The sequence below is a fragment of the Bubalus bubalis genome, chromosome 1, assembly GCF_019923935.1.
Source record: "Bubalus bubalis isolate 160015118507 breed Murrah chromosome 1, NDDB_SH_1, whole genome shotgun sequence".
In the NCBI taxonomy this organism is placed as follows: domain Eukaryota; kingdom Metazoa; phylum Chordata; class Mammalia; order Artiodactyla; family Bovidae; genus Bubalus; species Bubalus bubalis.
Genome location: NC_059157.1, coordinates 8551278 through 8576251, shown reverse-complemented (window position 1 = coordinate 8576251; position 24974 = coordinate 8551278). Strand labels below are relative to the sequence as shown.

Sequence of the window (24974 nt, the reverse complement as noted above, 5' to 3'; positions counted from 1 at the left end):
ATCCTTCCTGAGCTGAATTTCAGCAAAACTTTCTGTCCACCATTTGTGGTTCATCTCCACCCTGCCTTGTTATTTCTCTGAATCCCCATTTCCCTGTCAAACCAAGAGTTTCTTTCTTTCCTTTTACCTTTTCAGCACCTGGCACAGCACCTCTTCTGAATGTGTGTGTGTGTGCTTAAGTCGCTTCAGTCGTGTCTGACTCTTTGTGACCTTACTGACTGTAGCCCGCCAGGCTCCTCTGTCCATGGGATTTTCTAGGCAAGAATACTGGAGTGGATTGCCCTTTCCTACTCCAAGGGATCTTCCCGACCCAGAGATCAAACTCTCCTCTCATGTGTCCTGCATTGGCAGGAAGGTTCTTTACCACTAGCACCGCCTAGGAAGCCAATGAAAGGAAATATTCCCAATGATTCCAAGAATGTGGACGTGAGTAAGGAATAAAAGCTGTGAAGGTACTGTGTGTAACAGGAAGAGTCCACTCTGATTGGGGAAGATATGTGAAAAATATATCAGAATTTATTATTCCAGTACGGTATCATACAGGTAGTGGCAACAGAGTACAAACAAAAATGAACTGATATAAATATGCGAGAGCCTAGTTTATCAGTTATTAAAATGATACGTGTCTCCTGGTTCTATCATGAAACATATAAAGAAAAAGAATTACACTATACACAACAGGATTCCCTCCAAGAGCTGCAAAAGGAGAGCCCAACACTTGACTTAAGGGCTGGAGTCGAGGAACGTGGTCTGGCCAGCCAGCCCATCCCTGGGTAGGAGGTTCCTGCTGGGCTTCCTTGGGACTATAAATAGACATTCTATTTCTAGTAGAATACGTCTAACCCTTCTTTCCCGAAGGCTCGAGTTATCTTTGCCTACTGAGACATGCTTTCATCTTTGTGGTCCCCTTTCCAAAGACGCTCGTATGCATAGAGGAGGAAGCGGGCTTCCGCCCTGGGGAGTGGTTTTCCACGAGGGACTGGCGTTTATCCATCTTCCCGTCTGACAGTACAGTTCAGCCCTTAAGCCCTGAAAACTTCCAAAATGGAAAAGTACCTGTGAAACTACACCCTCCCCCCACTTCTGCTGTGTGAAGAAGGCCCTGCCGCGGTGAGTCTTCAGAGGTGGGAGAAGCGGGGTCTCTGTGACGTAGGGGGAAACGGGGTGTTCCTGGTCATGGGTGTGTGTTGTCTCGAATCCAGTCCAGGTAGTTAGTCACCTTGGTGTACACACCCGGGATGTCCTTCCGCCCGCAGCCCAGGCCCCAGCTGATGATGCCGACCAAGGTCATGTGGTTGTCCTTCATACACACCAGGGGGCCGCCCGAGTCACCCTGCAGAAGGGAGAAGAGGTCAGCTGTGTGCAAAAGTGCAGACTCTTTGCGGGGATGTTAGGGTGAATGCTTATAGTGCTGATATGTATTCTACATACCACTAATATGAGGCACTAATATGTATCCTTCAACGTGCTCAGTTTCAGGGAGGGAAATTTTACCTCCCCAATCTCGGACCATTACAGAATTAGGGTGTAGTTTTGTTGTAAAGTGGACTTGAGCTCAGACATTGCTGACAAGTGCTCAGTCATGTCGGACTCTTTCCAATCACATGGACGGTAGCCCACCAGGCTCCTCTGTCCATGGGCTTTTTCCAGGCAAGAATCCTGGAGTGGGTTACCATTTCTTTCTCCAGGGGACCTTCCCAACCCAGGGATCGAGCCCAGGTCTCTTGCGTCTGCTGCACCGGGAGGCAAATTCTTTACCACTAGCGATACCTCGTCCCCAGCGGGTGGTAAAGCCACCACTAGCTGTGTGGCCCTAGGCAACTGGACTTCAGTATTCTTAGCTGAATGATACTAAATAATAATAATCTAAAACAGAAATCATAGTACTTCCCTTATGAGGTTATGGGAATGAACTGGAAGAAAGCTTGAAAAGCTCCTGAGAACAATGTAGGGCATTTAGTAGAACTCTTGGCAATCATTAGCTGTTATTGTCTTATTTAATTGAAATGACTTGTTTTTAACTTGACGCTAGCTGATAGATCATGGTTTCACTTTGCACACAACCTTTTATGACTGTCAAACTAGGTGGTGGAGGTGTCTGAGAAAACCTTTCAAAAAGAGACCAAAGGCTGTCACGTAGGCAAGAGGAGGAGATGCGGGTGTGATCCCCGCATCAGAACTGGGCACCCCTCAGTGGGAGCGCGCAGCCCCACTGCCTCCAGCCACGCCCCCGTCCCCCAGCCTCAGTGAGAGCCCGCAGCACAGTGGACATGAAAACAGCCCCGCATTGAGGGTTCCTTTGCTCCATTAGGTCCTACCTTACACTGGTCTGTGTCTTACACTCAGAGTTATCATGAAATACAGGTACGTACCAGCTCTGATGGGGACGCCAACCCAGAGACCCTGTAATGGTGTGCTTTCCCAGGGGGAAACCTCATCAGAGGGCTGAAAGCGAGTTCCTAAAACTTCTTTCTCACAGGTCATCTCTCTCCTATTTCCAGGAAGCTGCCATTCCTCCCACGCTACCCAAGAGACCCCGATTCCCCAGCACCCACAGAAACCAAAGCTGTCTTAACTTGTGTGGCTTTATCCATCACTTTGATAGTTGTTTAATTGCCTGGGCTTACAGGAAATCCTGTACCAGGCGGGGGTTCCGGCACAGACATTGGGGAAATTTACTGCCGTTTAGATGTCTTCAGTTTGGGTGACTTTGATCTTGGCTCCAGTTGCTTTATTCTCTGAGGCTCTCATCTAGATCCCATCCCCCAGCCCCAGATGAATCACTGCTTTCTGGCTGTAACTTTTTTTTTCTTGGTTAGGAACCAGTTGGCTGAGGAACACTTTTGCCCTTGGATGGGGGGTGCTCAGGAGAGGAGAGCCGCCGGCGTTTACCTGGCAGGCATCGTGCAGGTTTGTGTGGTCCCCGCCGCTCCGTGTGTCTCCGGCACACAGCATGTTGTTGGTGACGGTCCTATTAAACAAGTGTCGGGAAGTGCAGCGGCTGGATGGGTACAACCTGACGTGAGCCTCCTTCAGCCGCTCGGAAAAGAACGGAGAAGCTGAAAGAGAACAGGAAGACAGCTTGTGGCTTTAGGGAAAGTTATTTAAAAACCTTTTGGAAGGAGAAAGCTGAACTTTGTGATGATAGCTAATACTGATTAGTCTTTTACGTGTATTAAGTTGAATCCTATGAAATTGCCAATGTATTACCCTTTTGACCTGCAGAAGGGTGGGCAAACTCTATGGCAATTTCATAGAGTTTCACCCAGGGTTTCTCAAGAGCAGCACAAGTGCCATTTGGGGCCAGATCACAGTGAACTCTGGGAGATGGTGATGGACAGGGAGGCTTAGCATGCTGTGAGTCATGGGGTCGCAAAGAGTTGGACACGACTGAGTGACTGAACTGAACTGAACTGAACAGTTCTGCAGGGGCTGCACTGTGTATTGCAGATGTCTGTCAGCATCCCTGGCTTTTGTGTGCCCGCGTGCTTAGTCCCTCAGGCATGTCTGACTCTTTGCGACCCCATGGACTGTAGCCACCAAGCCCCTCTGTCCATGGGATTCTCCAGGCAAGAATACTGGAGTGGGTTGCCATGCCCTTCTCCAGGGGATCTTCCCGACCCAGGCATCAAACCAGGGTCTTCTGCAATGCAGGTGGATTCTTTACGATCTGAGCCACCAGGAAGCTTCACTGGCTTCTACTCACTAAATGTGGGTATAAACCTCCATCCTGGGTCGTCACAATAACTGACATTGCCACATGTTGCCTAGCGGGCAAGAGCACCCTAGCTGAGAACCACTGGTTTAACCTAATATCTCATTTAAGCCTCATACAATCTATTCATTTCTTACCAATGAGGAAACTGAGGCTTGGAGCAACATGAAATGAAAAATCCACACCTGGATCACAGGGCTCGCCAGGTGCAGGGTGAGGGCTACTGGGTGGCAGGCAGAGTCTAGGAACCACACCCTTAACTAAGCTCACTCCATGTTTTATCGAAACCTCCTTGAAATCTTCAGCCTTTAAAGCTCTCCTGCCATTCAGACCTCTCTCTTGACCGACTGGGCCATTGGCTGGAAGGTGGATGGCAGGGCTTCACTTAGCAGGAACTTGCCCAGACTATCATAGCGGCAGAGCCTGCCCCGGGGCTGGACTGGACACTCTCAGGACCGCTCTTTCCTCTCTCTGGTCAGCACCCGCCCCCCACGCTGCCCCCAGACAGACAGGATGGCACGGCGACTTCCTCCCACTCACAGGACTCGTGTTTCCCATAGCCGGACAGCTCGCACTCCGTCCAGTCGGGCAGCTGCAGGCTGGCGTCTGGGAGGCAGATGGTGCGGACGGAGCTGCTCTCCCGGGCGCAGGTCAGCGAGTCCGATTTCAGGTGCAGCAGCGCTGGGAGAGGGGGATTGAGGAAGAGAGTGGGGATTTCCGGGGAGGGGAAGGAGGGGCCGGGGGCCTGGGAGGAGGAGGAGGGCAGTGTGGGTCTGGGGGGTCTAACTGGGGCCAGGGAGAGCCGGACGTCTTACCGATGTCATTGTCATAAGTGTCATCATCAAATTCCTTGTGGATGATGTATTTTTCTACTTCAAACGTCTGCTCCTCCTCTCCAGGGACCAGCCGATACGTCCTGCCCAGGAACACCTTGAGATGGTGAGGCGGGTACCTGATGGAGAAACAGGTGTGAGGATGCTCTTCTGTATCGGGCCTGGTCCGAGGCTTTAGCGGGACGGCAGGCCGGCTAGGTGCGCATTCCTACCTCTCCTGGAAGCAGTGGGCGGCCGACAGCACCCAGCAGGAACTGATCAGGATACCCCCACACAGAAACCGCTCTCCCGGGGACCGCCTGTTCTTGACGAAGATCGCGGCCTGCCAGGGGTGGGAGGTGATGTCGGCGAAGAGGCCTCCTTTGATGCGGAACTGGGGCCGCTTGTACTCTCTCAGGCCACAGGTAACTGTGGGGGGGAGGACAGAGCGCGGTCTCAGACCTGCGGGCCTGGGTGAGGTCCCCAAGCCCCAGGCCAGTGTCTCCTCTGGGAACCCGGGTTTCCACCCACGGCTGCACTTCTGCAGCATCTGTACAGAGTGACGGAGCCTCTGCTTCCCTCCTCCTCACATCCAGGCTGCCATCACTACTAACAAGGCATCTCCAGACAGCAGCCTGGAGCCCGATGCCATCCATGAGAAATGGCTGTATCCTTTCCTTTCTCTTGCCCCTCCCATCACCTGCCCAACAGCGTTGCCATCTACCATGGCTCCAGCCAGGCAAGCCCCCTCCCCACCCAGGTCCAGCCTTCCTGAAAAGCGGGCCACTGCGTAGCCTGAACCAGACAGCTTCCCAGATGTGGGAAGCGGCGGAGGACACAGGCAAGAATAATGCTGGGTGAGGGGAGCTGGCCTTACCGCACTGGGGCACATCACAGTACTCCCAGGTCAGCTGGCGGTCCTTCCACACGTGGCACCAAGGCTGGGCATCCCCATCCGGATTCCTGGGCGTGAGGAGGGATGGTTTCCAATCGCATCACAAGCCAGAGAAGAGGGGAAGGCGGCCCACTGCGGGGCGGGGAGCGGGGAGGGGTGGGGGACAATCCTGAGCCCTGGAGGGGGGCTCTGCCATAGATCCCTCACCACCACCTAGGAAATCATTCCTATCTTCTGCATTTTGTTCTCATCTCCCAGCTGTGCTGGGATGTGCTCCCAGATGTCCCTCGGGAGGATGGAGCAGGTGAGGGCAGCCCCTCTTAGCTTGGGATATGGGTCCGACCATAGCAGCCGTTGCCTCCCACCCACCTGCCTTTCACGTGTGATTTTCCGCGTTGGCCCCGCCCCGCCCTCCGCGCAGACACGCCCCCGCGGTCCAGGAGGCACACCTGCAGTGGTTGTGCGTCCCCAGGCCCAGAGCCTGCGCGTTGCTCTTCCAGGCGGTGTAAATCTTGCTGGTTAGGAACACGGAATTCCACGGGAGGCAGGAGGCCCCAGACTTGGTGCGGCTGCGGGTGCCGCGGTAGGCCAGCCCGTTTCCAGTGTAGCAGTCCCCATCTTCTTCTGCAACTGGAACGCAGGAAATCCAAACTGAAACACAGCCGCTGAAGTGCCCAAGCAGCAAGTGGGGTTTGCAGCAGGGCCTGAAGCCTGGGGCTGCGGCCTGGGGCGCCCCGGGCTGGGTGGGGGCAGCCTGCCCACCTCGGCCTTTACTCTCCTTCAAATGCTTTCGCTCAGGGTGGTCAGCGGTTCCATCTGGTGCCAGCCCCCACCATCACTGGGCTGCGTTAAGGGAGACTCTGAGGGATATTCAGGTTCAGGAAAGGCTGTCCAGTTCAGCTAGTGGGGATTGATTAGAGCTGCTTGGAAGGCTGTTAAGGGTTTCCTTGTTTCTACTTGACAGGCTGCTGTCAACCTGGGGTCTTCTGTGGGGGGGGGGGGGGACATGTGTGCAGGCCCAGTTTTTTCGGATTTTGTCTGCCAGGGCTTTGAAGGATTTATTGGACTTGGAAGGGAAGCAAGAGTATGAACCTTCAAATACTGCGTATTTGCCCCCATTTTACCCTCTTTTCTCCCCATTTGAAACTGACACAGGACGCTAGCAGGCACCGGTAACCCAGTGAGGAGGGGCCTTTGAGAGCATCGGCACCAGTGAGTCCCAGTTTATGCCAGATCTAGGGGTGGGCAGGATGCTTTAGAGTTACACTGTGCTGTGCTCTGCTTAGTCGCTCAGTCGTGTCCAACTCTGTGCGACCCCATAGACTGTAGCCCACCAGCCTCCTCTGTCCACAGGGATTCTCCAGGCAAGAATACTGGAGTGGGTAGCTCTTCCCTTCTCCAGGATTAAAGTTACTCTAAAGAGCTCTCAAATTCACAAGTCTATCAGCGTCACTTGTAGCCTGAATGTACATTTTTATACATGTATATTTAGAACTTTGAAACATATTTTTACACTATTGTGATTAAATAGCATCATTATTTGGGAAAGCACCACTGAACTCATGGTGCCTTTTTGTAGCTGAGTACTTTTTAAATCTGGGAAATTTTCTCACATTAAAAGTCTTCAGAGACAGAGCGAGATCTTGAGAAATAGGCCAATTAATCAAAAAAGAAAGAACTTGCACACTCCCACAAGGACTGAAAACCACCGGTAGTGCCCCATCTTCTCTGTCCACAAGGAAACTGAGGGTCAGCGGGGTGCAGAGAGCGGCTCCAGGTCAAACAGGTAGTTAGAGGCCAAGCCTGATGAGGACCTAAGCCTCTTGACTTCCTTCCTCTGATGCCAAAGTGACTGACCAATTCGCTCCTTTGTCTCTTCATTTGCAGAAGGACCATCAGCCTTTCCTTGAGATCTCCCTAGATCTCCCTTCCCCACCCCACCCCCCGGGACTCCATGAGGCCGTAGGGGCCCTGGGGAGGCTGCACTTACCCTTAGTGCAGGCTGGAGTGCTGCAGAACTCAGAGACGTATTTTCCTGCCTTGAAGACGTAGCACCAGGGCTTTGAGTCTTGGTCCGGGTTTCTGAAAAAAAGGCCAGGGGAAGTGAACAGTTAACCCTGTTTCTCAGGCCAAGGACTCTTCACTGTCTTCTGGGGAGAGGGTTATTTATGTTTGTTGTACATAGGAGAGTCGGATTGTGTTGGGTGGAGGTATGACTTTGTAATCACCTTTATTGGGAGATTAAACATGGTTTACAGAGATGCATATGGCTGCCACGTTGACAAGGGGTGGACTGTGATGATAAGCTCTATGTGTTAACTTGGCTGGGCTATTGCACCCAGTCATTCAATCAAACGCCAGCCTTGGTGGTGCTGGAAAGGGATGTGTCCATGTGGTTCATGTAGATGGTCAGCTAACTTCATCCAATCAGCTGAAGGCATATTAAGAGCAAAAGCTGAGAAATTCTGTCTCACATTGCAGTGTCAAGTTGGGTCTGAATTTCCAGCTTGGGGAGGGAGCTGCCTATGGATTCCAGACCTGCTAGCCCCACGGTCATGAAAGCCAATTCCTTAAAATAAATCTCTTTATGTAGATAGAAATATATTTATATCTCTTTATATAGGTATATATGTATCTATATCTATATCTATAGATATATCTTTCTGGAGAGGAAATGGCAGCCCACTCCAGTATTCTTGCCTGGAGAATCCCATGGACAGAGGAGCCTGGTAGGCTACAGTCCAAGGGGTCACAAGAGTCTGACACGACTTAGCAACTGAACCACCACGAGCATGTATATCTTTGTTTCTGTATATGTGTGCCTCCTGTGGGTTCTGCTCCTCTGGAAACCCTGGCACAGGTCTTTGCGTGACTGCCCCAGCTTCTCACCAGAGGAAACCCTCCGGGGGCAAGGAGGCTGCCTCACCTGCAGTAGTTGTGGTCCCCAAGGCCCAGCCTGATGGCGTTGGGCCTGCGCCCGCTGTACAGCTTCATGACCAGGCCGCTGCTGTTCCAGTTGGCGCACTCAGCCCCGCTCTCCGCCGTGCTCCACGTGCCTCTGTAGGCGACACCCTGGTCCTTATAGCACATGGCGGTAGCATCTGATGGGAAGCGGGACACGTGACACATCCCACGTGAGCCCCCTTTTCATTTAGTTTCCACGGGGGGCTCAGCGCCGCCTCTGTCATCCCTGCAGAGGCAGCGCCAGGCTCCAGACTCAATCCCGGGGCTCTGAGCACCCTCAGGGGATCCCACCCCACTCCAACTCTTCTGTCATCACACCACACTTTGCTCTCCTTTCTGCATCATTTTGCAGGTGGGATTTCCCCTGGTAGGTCCTCATCTCATAGACACCCGCCCGCCACTCACCTATTTCACAGAGCTTCCCCATGAACCCTTCCGGGCACTGGCAGACAAAGTCTGAAGAATAGAGGGCCTGCCGACACGTCCCCCCATTGAAACACCAAGGTTCACTGCAACCTGCCAAGTAGAAGCAAGGGAACCCCGAATTACTCTCCAGGCACCCCAAGAATACATGAGTCAAAGTTGAAGAGGGCACCCTCCCCACAGGCGCAATTCTGAGCACTTTACAGAAACCAAACTCATTGACTCTTGACAGCTGACCCCACAGTCTATACGACTGTTCTCCCATTTTACAGATGAGCAAACTGAGGCCCTATTAGAGGGTTGGGCGGGCTGGGGACCGTGGACACGCACTTCTGACGGGCACCGAGTGGCACTGGGCCCGGCCGCCGTCACACCAGCAGTGCTCCACTTGGTTGCCCCTGAGCAGGGGTCGCAGCCAGGACTCGTGTTGGAGGTATGTCATCTGCGTTTTTCCATCTCTGCAGGTCACTGTAACGACAGACAGGCCGGCCTCTTTAGGGCCCCACTCACCCCACACTGACGCTTCCCCTCTTTGTCCTGCTCAGTCTCAGGAAAATCCATCCTTTAGTCCTTCCTTGCTCTCAGCAGAAGACAACAAATATCCCATATTTTGTCACCAAAGACCCCTTTCATTTAAAATTTAAAAAAAAACCACTTTCAAATCCAGCTTATTAGGGGGATGTGCCAATATTATTTTCCATATGACTATGTGACCTTTACATTTAATTTCCCATGAAAATCAGTTATTTTCTTGAAATAAGTAATAAAATATAATGGCATATTTCTACTGTCTCCTTATGTTAGTTTCACTGAAACATGAAACCCACTAGTGAAAAACAATTAAGAAAGACCTCTTTAATTGTTTTTCCTCTGATGGGACCTTATTTTGAAAGAATTTATTCATCAAGACACATTTATTAAGTAATACTCTAATTTTTCATTTTAATTCATCAAAAAAGAGGCACATGTATGCAATTGCCTACAAGAACTTTGGATTCACATGAGTATTTTCACACTGAGATGATGCAATTCTGGCCCCAGACAAAGAAAAGTGATATTTTAGTCTATGCAGAAAATGTGCTACTTCCGTTAGTATTTCTGGTATAATGAAAATAGTTGAAAGAGTCCCATTAATAGGTGTTCCCTTTTTCTCTCTCTGTTTGCAAATCAGAATGCCAGCTCAAAAAGTCTATAACCTTTAGTGGATTGAGGAAGTGACATGGGCTCATGGTAAGTGGCACTGCTGTTCTTTCAGCGGGCCTGTTGGCGCCAAGATAGGAGGGCAGGAAAGGCCGAGCTCTCTGATGCCACAGGCAGTGAGAGTTAAGCCGTGACTCACTCTGGGGAAGCTTCCACCTTAAGCGGGTGTTGCAGAGCCTTCCAGACCCAAGGGAAGTAGGTCCTGAGGGAGGAGGGGTAATTTGGGACCTGCAGTTCTTCATATCAGGTTCAAGACACTCGGGCCTAAGCATCTTTTATTCTTGGAATCCTAGTGGGAATGGTGCATGCAGTTTTAGTCTCAACTCTAGACATGGCCTTACAGAGAAGATCTTCCCACAGCACTGCCGTGAAATAAAGAAACCCAGGTTGGTCGTCTCTGAATTACCAACCGAAGCAACAGAGGCACAGAGAAGTTAGTTAACAGAGATGCTGTGTGGAGTCCGGGGAGGGAGGGGATCACAGTCCAGGGAAAGGCCCTGGAGAACCCTGCGGCCTGGGGGCTGTGTGACCCTGGGCAAGTCACTCAGGCTCTCTGGGCTCCGTTCTCATCTGTGTAACTGGTCTTTGGGCCACTGGGCTCCCAGCAGTGTGTGACTCCCTGACATCCTGGCACCTTGCCAGCACACCTGTTCCTGTGTGAGTGATAAGAGAGGACACAGGCATCTCTGCAGACTCTGACTTTCATGGAGCTTGAGTAAGCAGGTCACGTGGAGCCTCAGGCACCCTGACCCTGACCCTGCCTCTGTGGGCCGCCCTCCACCCCAGCGACGTCTCACCTTTGTACGATCTGGCGCCTCTCCTGAGTCGTCTGTAGGTTTCCTGTAAAGAAACCAGGGGCGGAGGAAGGGTCAGCACATGCAGGTGTCTGAAGAATAAAGGTGGTCAAACCAGAAGACTGCCATCAACCCACCTGTCCAGAGCATCCCTCTCAAGTACCTGGCCCAGGTACAATGTGCACACCTGTCTTCCCCTCTGATCCTTTTTCCCTTTCTAGCCTAGTCCTATCCAGAAGGACTTTCTCAGTGGTGAAAGGTTTAATACCCGTGCCATGCAATACGTCAGCCGCTGGTCACACGTGACGACTGAGCACTCCTATGTCATGTAACTGAAGTGAATTTAAGTTTCATTTCATTTTAATTAATTGTAGATGAAAATAGCCACCCGTGGGTTAGTGGGGATGTGTGCCATCACGCCATCTCCTCCGTGTAACCATCCACACTCCCCGTCTCTAAAATCCTGCTGTGTGGGCATCGCTCACTTGGCCTGAATCACGGGCTTGGCCTGAATGATGCTCTTAGCTGCTGGGGATCTTTGGAGAGCACGTCCTAACTAGATGGTAAGCAATACATGGGCAGCTTGCTCACAGCGCCTGCACTTTTATAAAAACTTCACAGATTCTGACTTCCCAGGTGGCTCAGTGCATAAGAATCCACCTGCCAACGCAGGTTCGATCCCTAGTCTGGGAAGATCCCCCGTGCCACGGAGCAACCAAGCCCATCCACCACTACTACTGAGCCCGTGCTCTAGAGCCCGGGAGCTACAGGTACTGAAGGCTGCATGCTCTAGGGCCTGAGACCCACAACTTACGAGCATCTGTGTTGCACCTACTGAAGCCAGTGTGCCTAGAGCCCATGCTCCGCAACAAGAGATGCCATCGCCATGAGAAGCCCATGCACCTCAACAAAGAGTAGCCTCCGCTCTCCAAAACTAGAGAAAGCCCCGGTGCAGCAGCAAAGACCCAGCACAGCCAAAAAAACTTGTAAAAAAAAAAACAAAAAAAAAACTTCATGGATTCATTCAAGCAAATCCTTGAAAAACAGCTCCAAAGAAGCCACGGAGCGGCAGAGCTTACTCGAGTCAGAATGATGCGCAGGGTTCCCACCAGAAGCCTGGATCTCAAGCCTTGTCCACCGAGGGGAGTGTGTCCCGGTGTATCCCAGCACAGACACGAGTGCACACCTACCTGGCTGGGCGACGTGAAGACGGCTCCACAGAGCAGCAGCACGCACAGGAACTCTGTCTTCATTGCGTTCATCATTTCCTCAGAGCGTCCCACAAATTCTGGAAGAAGAGGGGGAAATAAGCGTGAGACGTGAGAGGTCCCAGCGGGCAGCAGAGCTCAGAAGCCAGTCGGTCCTCCCAGCATTGGCTCCCAGGGCAGGAGAGGCCGCGGCCAGCGTCTGGGAGATGGTGTTTTTGTTCTCATGTATATATTTGTGGTTAAATACCCAGAACACAAATATTTTCCATTTTCACCACTTCTGAGGGTAAGTTCAGCGGCATTAAGTTCACTCACATGGTTGTGCAACCATAACCACCATCCAACTCCAAACGTTCATCTTCCCAGACTGAAGCTCTGTACCCCAAAAACCCCAAATCCCTGCTCCCCTGGAAACCACCATCCTACCCACTCTTTTCATGAATCCGACTACTCCAGGTGCCTCATGCAAATGGACTTATACTATATTTGTCCTTTTGTGTCTGAGATTTCACTGGGCATGATGATCTCAGGTCCATCCGTGCTGTAACATGGGTTAGACTTTCCTTCATTTTTAAGGCTGGATAATATCCCACTGACTAAATGGACCACATCTTGCTTATCCATGCATCTAGCGATGGACACGGGTTGCTGGAAGATGGCTTTGTTCAGACATCTCTGTGGGCTGAAGGCTGACATCACCTCTGGCACTGGCTGCAGCCCAGTTTCCCTTGAAGTGAGCTCCTGCCCTGCGGTTGACTAGATGGACCCACAGCAGTGTCCCCTCTCTGACCTTTTTAGAGGAAATCAAAGGAGATCTGGGGTTGGCATATCTCAGAGCCAGCTCTCCTCAGATGGCCTGAGCCCAGTCCCAGAGGACTTCCACATCTCCTTGTCCAACAAAGGGAAATCTCCTCCATCATTGCCTCCCTGCTCCATCGGGAAGCTGGCCTCCTTTAATAGTCAGGCCCTGTGAAGTGCAGTTTTGCAGAGAGGAGGGGCGGCATCTGGTTTGGGTGTTCGAAGTCAAATCTTCCTGGCCCCACGTCCCTGGTTCCATCTGCCTGGTCCTAGCTAGGGCTCCGGCCCTCAGCTGCTCACAGTGGGTTAGTCGGTTGGGGTGTTATTTTGTGGTCTGGCAGCCTCACTCGCTCCCTCGTCGGCAAGGATTAAACCAGGGCTCTTCTTCTTCCCTTGACTCATTTCCCCTCAGTCACAACAACTCTGCTCCCACCCCTCCCACTCCCTTCATCCCAAGCATCCGCAGGGCCCACTTGGTTCGGAGCACCCAGGACTTTGACCCCGGCGCTGGCTCGGGCTCCTTTCTGTTAGAGATGCTGTCCTGTCACATGGCCATAAGCCCCCTTCAGAGCAAGGATGAGAAAACAAGGAGCAGGAGGCTGGTGGGAGCCGATCTGTGCCCCAGTGACCTGCGGCCACTGGTGACAGGCAAGGCACGCACAGAGCTGTGGGAGGAGGAGGGGGACGGGACTGTCCGGGAAGATTCCTCGGGCTCAAAGGGCGTCTTGCCAACCAGCGCGCCCCTCCCTATCTACGCAAGAAATAGAAAGAAGCCAGGATCTGGGTCTTTGTTCCAGTTTGGCCTGTCCCCGGGGGGAGGCCCTTCCCGGGTAGGGCAGGATGTTCTGCAGGGGCTGGGGAGTGGGGTGGGACCTTTTCTCACCCAGAGCAGGAAGCCTGCTGGCATTTGCTGGTCCCAGGCAGCTTCAGAAGGAAGACCTAGGGGTCGAGGGCATCCGAACAGGACCCGGAGTGGGGAGTCTTCAGATCACAGGCCATCACCCCTGACTTTGGTGCTCAGCAGTCCTCCAGTTTCCCCTTTCTCAAAATTTCCCCAATTATCCGGGTACTTTGAATCTTTAAAAATAGCTCTTCATAAACACATTCCCCCTCTCTCTTCCTGCTGTTAATCGTGTTTCACATATTTGTAGGTGTCCCAGCTTTATTATCTCAGCCAAGCCTTGGGATGGGGAGAGGTCTGCCTGCCCAGGGCTCTTGGCAGAAATTCTGAATGAAGCAATGAACCAGCCTGCGACTGGGGCACCTGGCTCCTCTTCCTCTTGTCTGACAATAAGCCAGGGCTTCCAGCAAGTTTGTTCCCCCCAGATGGGGGGCTTGTCTTTTCTCTGGATGCCCGTCATCAAGTGACTGTGTCATTTCAAGAATTCAAGGTCCTCCTTGAATGGAGCACATTCAAGGGGCACGTGAATGGGCCCTACATGAAGCAGAAGTCTAGATGCTGGAAAATGGCAAAGTGACAAGTGGAGCATTAAGACCTCTGCATTCATTGGACAGATGGGGGGAGGGGCCCCCTGGGCGGGGAGGGGGCTGATAGGGGGAGGGATGCACTTAGGCCTGAGGGTAAAGGATCCAACAGCTGCAGTGCCTCAGACCCTTTTGCAACTGAAGACTCAGCAGAAGGGGCGTATTTTTGTCTTCTGCTCTGGGACAGCCGGAGCCTATCTTCTGTCAGTCCTTATCTTCCTCTGCTTCTCTGGCCTTGCGAGGCCTGGAGCTGACCCAGTGCCAAAGAGCCTCACACAAACCATGTGACGCTCCATCCTTGCTGCACAGAAGCGATGGGAATAGCTGGACGGGCCGAGTAGGGCGAGAGGATGACAAAGAAATGAGTCATCCTGCCTTCAGTCAGCGCCTTCCCGAGACAAGGGAGCGAGACAAGGAGGCAAAGCGAGTCCTGGTATTGCCTTTGTGGGGAGGGAGGTGCAGAGGTCTGGGGGCAGCGTCTGGACAAAGAGCGAGTGACCCCAGAAATTCAGGAAGCACTCAGGACGCTGGGGAGTTGTGGACCTCAACCCTAGACCATAAGTTCCCACCAAAAGGAGAGGTGCCCTGTGCCCATGTGAGACTGGAAGGAGGGAAGATTTGAGAAATAAAGCACAAGAAACCTCTTGCAGGCTCATTTTGTAAATCCAAAACTTGTCATCTTTTTGGTGTGTTCCTTTTCTTTTACTGTATTTAATAGTTTCCCAGAATCAAAGAACTAAAAGAGCAAAGAAAGGGCTTCCCTGGGGGTCCAGTGGTTAAGATTTTGCCTTCCAATGCCAGAGGTGTGAGTTCTATCCCTGGTCGGGGAACTAAGATTCCCACATGCCTCGTAGCCAAAAAGCCAAAACATATTGTGACCAATTCAGTAAAGACCTTAAAAATGGTCCACATCCAAAAAACAAAAGAGCAAGGAAGGAAAGGAGGGAGGGAGGAAAGACAAGAAAAAGAAAACCACAAGGACGGGGATGGCTGGCTTTTGTGGGACTAGAATCCCTGAGTCACCAGCAGCATCACTGTCAGGGTCGGGCATGTATGGAATGATTCTAAGACCGCTGGTCCCCAAGGTCCCAAGGCCCCAGCCCTGACAGGCCCATCTTGGCACATAAAGTCAATTTTTGCAGATTTGCAAATGGCTCCGCAGACAGACCTCTGGAGACACAGAGCTCGGCAAGTTGACAAAGAATCTCTGCAGGTTAGAAACATCAGGACATGTGGGAAGCAAAGTGTGGCCTGGATTCGCAGGCTGTGCCCGCAGGCATCCTTGTGGAGGACCAGCCTGCAATCTCTGCCTCCAGGGTGCCCCCTCCTCTGCTGCCACCTCCCCATCTGTACAGAAGCCATGCAGGGCCCTTCTTGGCTGCAGAGACAAAGTGACTCTGTTCTCTGGCCCCTGAACAGCCGTGAGCGATGACTGTTCCGGAAGAGAACAATGGTCTGGTCACCAAGGAGGAGGGCTGGTCTCCAGGAGCCAAAGATGCCTTTGTGGCTGGGAAACCGACCTCGCCAGCCAGAAGCACAGGACTCCTTTCTGCAGTGGTGGCAGGGGGAGTGCTGATTGATGGGCCCTGGAGTCTGGCTGGGGCGAGGCCATGGGAACCGCAGCAGGACAGCCGGGGGAAGGGCCTGGGGGGTGCAGTGGAGGGCTGTCTGCAGGGTCTCTCACTGCCCGGCGCATGACCCGTTCCCACCAGCTGCTCCCGAAAGGCCTGCTCTCGGGAAAAGCATAGACACTCTCCTTCACATATGGTTTGACTGTATCAAAAGGAATGTGCTGGCACTTCCCTGGGGATGCAAAGGTTAGGATTCTGGGCTTCCCCCTGTAGGGGGCATGGGTTCGATCCCTGGTGGAGGAACTAAGATTCACACGCTGTTTGCCATGGCCAAAAAAAAAAAAAAAAAAATTTAATGTGTTGCCCTTCCAAAAAGCATCTTTGTTTGGAGACATCAAATCTGCTCCCAGGGATGCAAAACCAAGTGCGCTAGACTCTCAAGGCTTCCTCCAGGGCTGACGTCTTGTGATTTCTGCTGTTCTGAGTATGCAAGTGCTGTGTGATCTGTGAAACACTTACGTGTGGGGATGAGAGCTTTCATGTAAACACTCAACCACATCCCATAACGTGACCTACAGTAAAGATCTGGGACCAACCAATCAAGTTCAATGCTTCTAGGTACAAACAGTACATTTCCTGGGATGTTAAAGCTGCTTCTACTCTTGGCAGCAAAAACAAAGCAGAAACACTGAGCCAGCTGGAGGACCATGGAAATTACAAGGGAAAGATAAAGTTCAGTTGATACGGCTATTGAATTTTTGCAAGCGTGCAAGGCTCGCTCACTTAATCTTTGGCAAAGAGGAGCCTTGGTTTGTTATTACTTCGTAAAGCCTCTGTCTCTGGAAATCTGAGTAAGAGAAAATCAGTCTCCAAGAACACCAATACTCCAAAATGACTCACAGCTTTAAGACAAACATAGCCCTCCCTCCCCACACCCAACCACTCTGCCCCAGACGGATGCCAACAGATTAGAAAAGAGATGGTCAGAACTCCCTGAAACAGCAAAGGCCCGTCACTGAGTCAGGACAAGAGATGTGGTGAGATGGGAGGAGGAGCCAGGCTTTGGGAACTGGGGATGAGCTCCCACAGAAAAGCGCACCTGTGTCTGTGCCGGTGTCAGAGCCCAGGGCCAGAGCCGTCAGCTCTATGGGTAACGGCTGTATTCCCATCTTCCTCCTACATGGGTCCTCCTTTTTATAGGGCTTCCCTGGTGGCTCAGATGGTAAAGAATCTACCTGCAACGTGGGAGACCCAGGTTCGATCCCTGAGTTGGCAAGATCCCCTGGAGAAGGAAATGGCAACCCACTCCAGTATTCTTGCCTGAAGAATCCCATGGACAGAGGAGCCTGGTGGGCTGTAGCTCTTTCCTTCTCCCAAAGAGTCAGACACAACTGAGAGACTAACACTTTTTGTTTAAAGTTTATGCTCTCAGAATAGAAACCATTTTCCAAAACTGCCATCACGGAAGCCATTCTTAGCTCTTCCCCAGAGATTGTAATACTAAGTGAAGTCAAAGACTGGTATCATATGATATCACTCATATGTGGAATCTAATTTTTTAATTATATAAATGAACTTATTTATAATATAGAAATGCACTCACAGATTTTGAAAGCCAACTTCTTTACCAAAAGGGACATGGGAGGCGGGGGAGGGGGTGTAAATTGGGAGCTTGGGATTAGCATATACTCACTACTATATATAAAATAGATAACTAATAAGGACCTACGGTAAAGCATAGGGAACTCTACTCAATATTCTATAATAATCTATATGCGAAAAGAACGAACGTATGTATAACTGAACCACTATAGCTACAATCATAGTTATAACTATGACAAACACAGCATTGCAAATACACTATACGCCAATTAAAAAACAATTTTAAAGGTAATTTCCTGTGTGCTAAAGCTTATTTTTCTCTCTTTCTGAACAGAATTCTTTATACCTAAGGAACAAGAGAGGAGTCTTTCTTATCTAATTGGATCAGTTCCAATGAGGTAAATAGAATAAAACCCTCTCCTGGCACCTCCCACCCACTCCCACATCTCCTCTTCATTACTCAGGATGGAATTCTCTGCAAAGCATCTTTAAAATATAGATACATGTCTACATATGTGCTAAGCCATTTCCGTCGTGTCTGACTCTGCGACCCCATGGACTGTAGCCCACCAGGCTCCTCTGTCCATGGACTTCTCCAGGCAAGATTACTGGAGTGGGTTGCCATGCTCTCCTCCAGGGGATCTTCACGACTCAGGGATCTAACCTGTGTTTCATGTTTCTTGCCTCGCAGGTGGATTCCTTACCACTAGCGCCAGCTGGGAAGCCCCCATAGGCACATGACCTGTGTCTAAGTTTTATACGACATTGACCTACTCAAAACAATCTATCCTGGGCATTGTCGTCACCGAACTTCTCCACCCTCTGCCAGGGAACCCTGCTTATCTGGAGGGACTCAGGGAGTGCAGTTGTGGATCTGGGAAAAAAGAAGCCCATCCTGCCGTCTCCTCCAGTAAAAGCAAGAGAATCTTAGATCCTTGTGAAGAAAATGCAAGTGAAGCTGGCAAAGCTAATCCCATGAGTCAGGGCAAGGAGATACGATCTCTGAGTGAATCTCAGCAAACCTGCAATCGCACGTTAATCCGAGAGTTTGTTCTGCAGTGAGGCAGTTTCTGGTGTTTCCTCCACGCCCTAAAGCAAACATCACCACCAGTAATGAAATACGCCATCACCCGGTAATTCTGCAGTCTCCCTTCCAGATTTCAACACACTTGAATCAGGAAAAGACGATCGGAGACGTTCATCTTATCACCCTACGCGGAATCTGTCCGCCTTTTATGAGACTCACGCGGCAGTGACGTGATAGCACAGTTTTGAGAAATGCGTCTGGATGAACGCCATTTACTCATCGGGTCCTGGAGTGCTGACGCTGGTCAGGCATCCACTAAATCGTTTAAGTCAATATTATCTCTTGTTTAATGGATGAGAGAATCGAACTTCAAAAAAAATGTAATGAACCTGCTCTCACGCAACACATCTAAAGGGAGGCGTCGGGACTCAGGGCAACCAGCTCTATAGACAACCCCCTAGTCGCTCTTTCCACGACTCTTACTGGGTCCTGATGCTGAACTGTCGTGTTCTGAATGTGCTCGGAGTTGATGGAGAAGGGTGGCAATCTGAATGCAAGGAGCGTAGTCCCTCCAACCTCCTCTTACTGGCTGTGTGTGTTCCTGGTTTTCTAGTGGTCCAGTCCTTTCCACCAGCTGGATAGTGCTGGCAATTAGGACAGAAGCAGGTAAAGCCCCTTTGTACAGCTGGTACACAGCACAGTTAATTGTACTTATTGCTAGGAGTGCCCTTAGAAGGAAGGCCAAAGTTTACAGCCTCTCCTGGAACATGGACTAGAAAGGAAGCCAAGTTCTATGGGGTCATCATCAAGTTCAAGTGTTAATACCAAATCCCACATCCCAGATCATCTGAACATCTTGCGATGACCTGTACCCAGATTCCTGATGACTGAAATCGAGTTTCCTCCCTTCTGTATGCACAGATCAGTATTAACAGGAGCCCGTACTTCCCGGATCACGGGGTAGTGTCTTTTATCTTTTTTTCAATCTTTTTGTTTTCTTTTGTTTGCCTTTCCCAGGCCTATTTATGCCACACATTCCAGGGCTATTAAGGACTCTCAGAGGAAGCTGGACTTCGCAGCCAAGGCAACTGGAAGGTCAGGCCCTCGATGCTGATAAAGGCCGTCTGATGCAGACCACGTGTGTGTTTGAGAACCAGGGACATGAGGCAAGAAAAGGAGGAAACCAGGGCTTCTCAGAAAACAAAACAAAGCCAAAGCCCCTCTTTCCCCCAGCTCATGTGGCAGGACTAGGCTCTTGCTGCCAAATAAAGCGAGTTCCTCTTTCCCGTCAACAGGACAACCTGTGAATAGCCAGCAAAGGCCAGAGGCTGGCGGGCTTTCTGTTTCAGAGTATTCCTAGTCGGTTGCTGGGTTTCGCTTCCTACAAAGCCCTCTCCCCACACCTTCAAGGAACTGCCCCTGCAAAGATCTCTAACCAGAGGGCTTGGGGGCAATCCTCCTGGTATCCATCAGATCTCTCATCCCATCCGCCTCAACCGGAAGCCCTGGCTCTCTGGTCTGCTCCTTCTTGAACTCATAGGCGGTGACTTATTCTGTAGCACCACCAAGCAAGAGCGCCAACCATGCCCCAGGCATGAATCTGCGATATAAAGACACAGAAGCTCCATCCTCAACACCTCAGAGCCTAGGACTTCCCTGGCGGCCCAGTGGATAAGAATCCACCTGCCAAAGCAAGGGACGTGAAGTTTGATCCCTGGTCCGGAAACTAAGATCCCACATGCCCTGGAGCAACTAAGGCCCTGAGTCACGACTACTAAGCCCTTGCTCTGGAGACCATGAGCTGCAACTGCTGATGCCCGCGTGCCCTGGAGCCCATGCTCCACAACTAGAGAAGCCACCACAGTGAGAAACCCATGCCCTGCGACAAGGAGGAGCCCTTGCTCACCACAACTAGAGAAAGCCCGAGTGAGGCAACCAAGACCCAGCGCAACCAAAAATAAAATAAATAAATAAAATTAGAAAAGCCTCATAGCCTCGGGAGGGGACAGACAGATAGCTAGCCAACCCTAGCTCGGTGCCACCAGCACTGTGCTGTGCGGACGTGGGGTAGGAGGTGGAGGTGACCGGGCAGAGGAAGGAGGGGTCCTACCGGGATGTGAAGGAGGGGATGGAGCTCACTCCTGATGAGGTGGGGGTTGGTCAGCTTTCTGGAATGGACGCTATGCAGTCTGTTTATCAAACCAAAGGGGGAGCGAGTCAAGCTCTGGAGGGGTGTCACTGACAAAGCCCTAAAATGGGACCACTGTTTAGGGTCCCACAGCAGCTAGCAGCCAGAGCCCCTAAAATTTCAGCACAAACACCTTTCCTTGTGCAAAGGAGTGTGAGTCACACACCCCAGGCTCTCCCTTCGAGGAGGGCGCCCCTAGGAGGCTGTCTCTAGGAGGAAGTGTGGCTTGAAAAGCCCAAGAGTTCTAAGGATGTAGGCGCCTCGGAGGAGAAGGTCACCTTGGATTCCCTAATGTCTAGCTGAAACTCCAATACTTTGGCCACCTGATGTGAAGAGCTGACTCATTTGAAAAGACCCTGATGCTGGGAAAGATTGAGTGCAGGAGGAGAAGGAGACGACAGAGGATGAGATGATTGGATGGCATCACCGACTCAGTGGACATGGGTTTGGGTGGACTCCGGGAGTTGGTGATGAACAGGGAGGCCTGGCGTTCTGCGGTTCATGGTGTCACAAAGTCGGACACAATTGAGCGACTGAACTGAACTGAACTGAAATTAAAGGAATATTTACAGCCATGTAATAAGCAGAATAAGACTTCCCTGGTGGCTCAGACAGTAAAGCGTCTGCCTACAATGAGGGAGACCCGGGTTTGATCCCTGGGTCCAGAAGATCCTCTGGAGAAGGAAATGGCACCCTAGTCTAATATTCTTGCCTGGAAAATCCCGTGGATGGAGGAGCCTAGCAGGCTACAGTCCACGGGGTTGAAAAGAGTCGGACACAGCTGAGCGACTTCACTTTTACTTTCAATAAGCAGAAAAGGATCTCAATGCCAAGGCTTCCCAGTATCTGGGTTTAGCTTGATACTGAAGTAGGCTTTCAGCGTCTCCAAGCACAATCAGGTCTTAGAGGTCAAGTCCCAAATAAACCTCTCCAAGCCACTGTGGAGCACCACGTAGCTATCCTGTGCAGCTCAGCTGGACTTGTGGCCCAGACTCACCCTCCAGATCATGGCTGTTGGCATGGATGGTGTGGGCAGCGGCTAAAGACCCCCCAGTTGTACCAGTTCCCCAGGAAGAACTGCCGGTATCACTTTCTGGAGAATCATGATCAAAACCAGGACTTGCCTGGGTTGTACCTTCAAAACTGTAAAATGCCTGCTGTGGGCCCAGCACCTGGCTCCTTTCCACTTTGTCCTAAGTCTCAACTTTCAGGCGATCAAGAGGTTTGTTTATCTATCCCTCTATGCCCTTCTATAGAAGTGTTTTTCGCAGGCGGGAAAGTGGAATATAAAATGCACAAAGTATGACTAAGAAAATGTGCTCTCCTTAATATGTAAGTAGACGCTTAGGCCAAAAGCAGGAGACCCTGTGCCTGGACTTGGGGGTTGGACTAGGGCAGATGGTTCAGAAGATTCTTTCTAGCTTGAACTTTCTGTGAGCCTGAATCCTCCTCACCTTTTAATCTGGCTTCACAGGAGACCCAGCCCTTGGTTTTGGGAGCTGGTTGGCTAGGATGAGTTTTACCGCCTCAAACTAGGGACACAGTTTTTCTCTGTGCAAAGAGAACAGGCCAAAGAAGGAACGAACAGAGTATTCCGATCATTCATTGTCCACTCTGGCTATCATCAGAACAAGGCAGAAAATCACTCATAGGAAATACGGATTTTACTCTGAGACTGCATATGCCCGGGAGTCATTGAAACTGAACACTTCAACTCAAGATACAAATGTTCCCTCCTCCATCCCCCAGGTATTCAGTATTCAGAGAGGCACATGGATTTTGAGCTTTGACTGGAACTAAGCCTACTATTGGGCTTCCCAGGTGGCTCTAGCGGTAAAGAACCTACCTGCCAATGCAGGAGACATAAGAGATGCTGGTTCGATCCCTGGGTGGGGAAGATCCCCTGGAGGAGGGCATGGCAGTCCATTCCAGTATTCTTGCCTGGAGACTCCCATGGACAGAGGAGCCTGGCGGGCTACAGTCCATGGGGTCCCAAAGAGCCAGACACGACTGAGGCGACTTAGCACACACAGCAAGCCTACCATTCATTCCATGAGCCATGTTGTCCCCTCGGCCTTTGATCCAAGATAGCCTGCCCTCCCTCTGGAAGCTTTGGAAGTTTAAAGCCAACTGTGCTCCTCTCAAACGACAGTCTAGCCCAACCCTCATGCTGCTGTAAAACCCCAGGCGGGACCAGAAGAACAACACCTGGAGGTGAAGTAGAGACAGGCCCCACATGGGCAGTGACTTCCCAGATGGCCTGTGGTCCTGGCCACCCACTCCCAAAAGGCCTTTCGTGGCGATGATGGCTTCAAGCCACACCGCCAGGAGTCTGGTTGGGTTGCTCTTTACAATCGTTGGAAATGTACTGATCACCAGCTCTGCTCACCAACACACTAGGTCCCCAGGTCCCCGAGTCCTGCCTCCACGAGCGAAAACTAATCACGGGACCATTTCTGTTCCTCCAGAAGCAGGAACTGTCCCGGGCCAGTGCAGAAGCCACAGAGAGCAGCCTCACTGGGAGAATCTGATCTGACGGTTTATAAAATAAACCGAGCATCCGCACAGAGCCTGGACCATTCGGGCAGAGAGCAAGCTCTCGCTTGCTCGTGACAAGAGCCGGTGATTGCAGGCTGGCCTCTCTGAGAACGTTTTAGGTGCAATCAGTTGATGGGTAGGATAGAGCTCTTCCTATTTCAGTTATTTGTGGCATCTCTGCTGGCGCCAGGTCTGGCTTTGCTCTCACGGGAAGCACTTAGCCGGCAGCTCCTCTGACCGTCATCTATTGATTCTGGACCAGTCAGCGCCCAGATCCTGGGACGTCTTCTGCCCCCAGGCAAGACTTGCTAGGAAGCCCTTCTGAGGAAACTCCACATAGCGGCTGTATTTCAGAATTTCTTCATGGGCTTGCACACACACACACACACACACGCGCGCGTAATGTTTTTTCTGTCATCCACCAGCTGCGGGAGGCCACCACTGCGTCCACATCAGTCACCGCCACCACACGGCTTTGGGCTTGAGCATGTCATCAGTTACCTGAGAGTGCCTTGCTTCCCTCGCTCCCTCCCTCTCTGGCAGGTTAAGAAAATAAAGATAATAACAGTGAAAGCCTAGAAAGCCCGATACAGTTCCTGTAGAGAGCTTGGGGAAGAGAAGACTCTGTGTTATTTCCCTCTGTAATTGGAAAAGTCCTCAAAGAGCCCTCCCCTCGTATCCTGGGCAAAACGCCAGAGGACAAAACCCGGCCTCCGAGGCTTCGCTCTGGCTGTTTCCCCCCTTCCTCTCACCCAGCACTTCCCACCTAGTGAATCTTCTGTGGGCAAGTCACTCCCTGCCCAGCCCCACCTCAGGTTTCCCTGTGGGCTCACACCCTCCGGGATCCTCTGGGCTCTGACCCCATCAGCCCGTCTCCCGTTTCTTGCCCGTGAGTCATGAGCGGGGCCCACCATCTACTTAGAGCAGGTCTGGATCACCCTTTTCAGTTTCCCCTGTGCAAGCAGATATTTCTGCTTCAGGAGACACATCCCTAGTGCCCTCTCTCTTGCCCTGACTGCCGCTGCCCCCCGCAAACGCTTCAGCCCATCCCTGTGGGATGCACGTTCAAAAAGAAACCGCCCTCCAGACATGGATTCTAGAGAACCCCACTTTTGGCCTGAGTGACGGAGTCAGCCCCCTCGGTGTCAACGTTCCTTCAGTGGCTCAGAAAGACTTTGAAGAGAGAAAAGAGGAGCTAGGGACAGAAAGGCACGGAGTACAACCTACCGTTTGCCTGAGACTTCTCCCTCCTCCAGAGGCGTTGTCTTCGGTGCCAGGCTCTGCAAGACCTTGGCTGGCTCTCCCTGCAGGGCTCCAGCCTCCTTTAAATTTCAAGGCAGGGGGTGGGGTCGCTGGCCCTGGGTGGGCGGGCTTCGCTGCGGCAGGAGGATGCCCAGTGGACACTGGGCCCCGCAGGAGCCAAGCTGGGGCGGGCCTCTTTTCATTAAGAGGGGGAGGAATTTCCCCCATGGAAGCAGCCCAGCCCATCCTGGCTCGGGGCCAGGCTGATTATTCATGGTCCTGATGTCATCAACAAATCACAGGAATTTGGGAGTTGGATGTTGGAGGGGAACCCGAAGAACCATCTTCCTTTCAAACTCTAGTCTCAACCTCCTTAAAGGGACCCTGAGGATCCATTAGCTCTAAGCCCCAGCGGGGCGAGAGAGGCTTTTACAATTCTAAACAAAGACACACGGAGTGGATAGGGTTCTTCCGGAATCTCCAGCAGTCACTCTGCCCCTCTGGACACAGGA

General features: G+C 51.6%; 1 protein-coding gene across 1 annotated transcript; it reads right to left on the bottom strand.

Moving 5' to 3' along the window:
• Positions 1 to 494: 494 nt before the first annotated feature.
• On the bottom strand, positions 495 to 24605 carry PLAT (plasminogen activator, tissue type). Its single transcript, XM_006075707.4, has 14 exons — positions 24448 to 24605; positions 11994 to 12091; positions 10807 to 10849; positions 9140 to 9277; positions 8792 to 8902; positions 8349 to 8523; positions 7413 to 7504; positions 5872 to 6052; positions 5405 to 5490; positions 4761 to 4956; positions 4531 to 4667; positions 4256 to 4396; positions 2893 to 3059; positions 495 to 1333 (listed from the first exon to the last, which is right to left on the bottom strand). The coding sequence occupies exons 2-14, from the start codon at positions 12066 to 12068 to the stop codon at positions 1175 to 1177; spliced, it is 1701 nt and encodes a 566-aa protein (XP_006075769.3). The 5' UTR covers positions 12069 to 12091; positions 24448 to 24605; the 3' UTR covers positions 495 to 1174.
• Positions 24606 to 24974: the final 369 nt, after the last annotated feature.

Excerpts from the sequence above, each read along its gene's own strand:
- PLAT (XM_006075707.4), bottom strand. The coding sequence starts at position 12,068 with ATGATGAACGCAATGAAGACAGAGTTCCTGTGCGTGCTGCTGCTCTGT. Across the intron at positions 9,278-10,806 it reads AGGCGCCAGATCGTACAAAG|TGACCTGCAGAGATGGAAAA; the intron begins GTGAGACGTCGC and ends CTGTCGTTACAG. Across the intron at positions 5,491-5,871 it reads GGGACGCACAACCACTGCAG|GAATCCGGATGGGGATGCCC; the intron begins GTGTGCCTCCTG and ends CCTCACGCCCAG.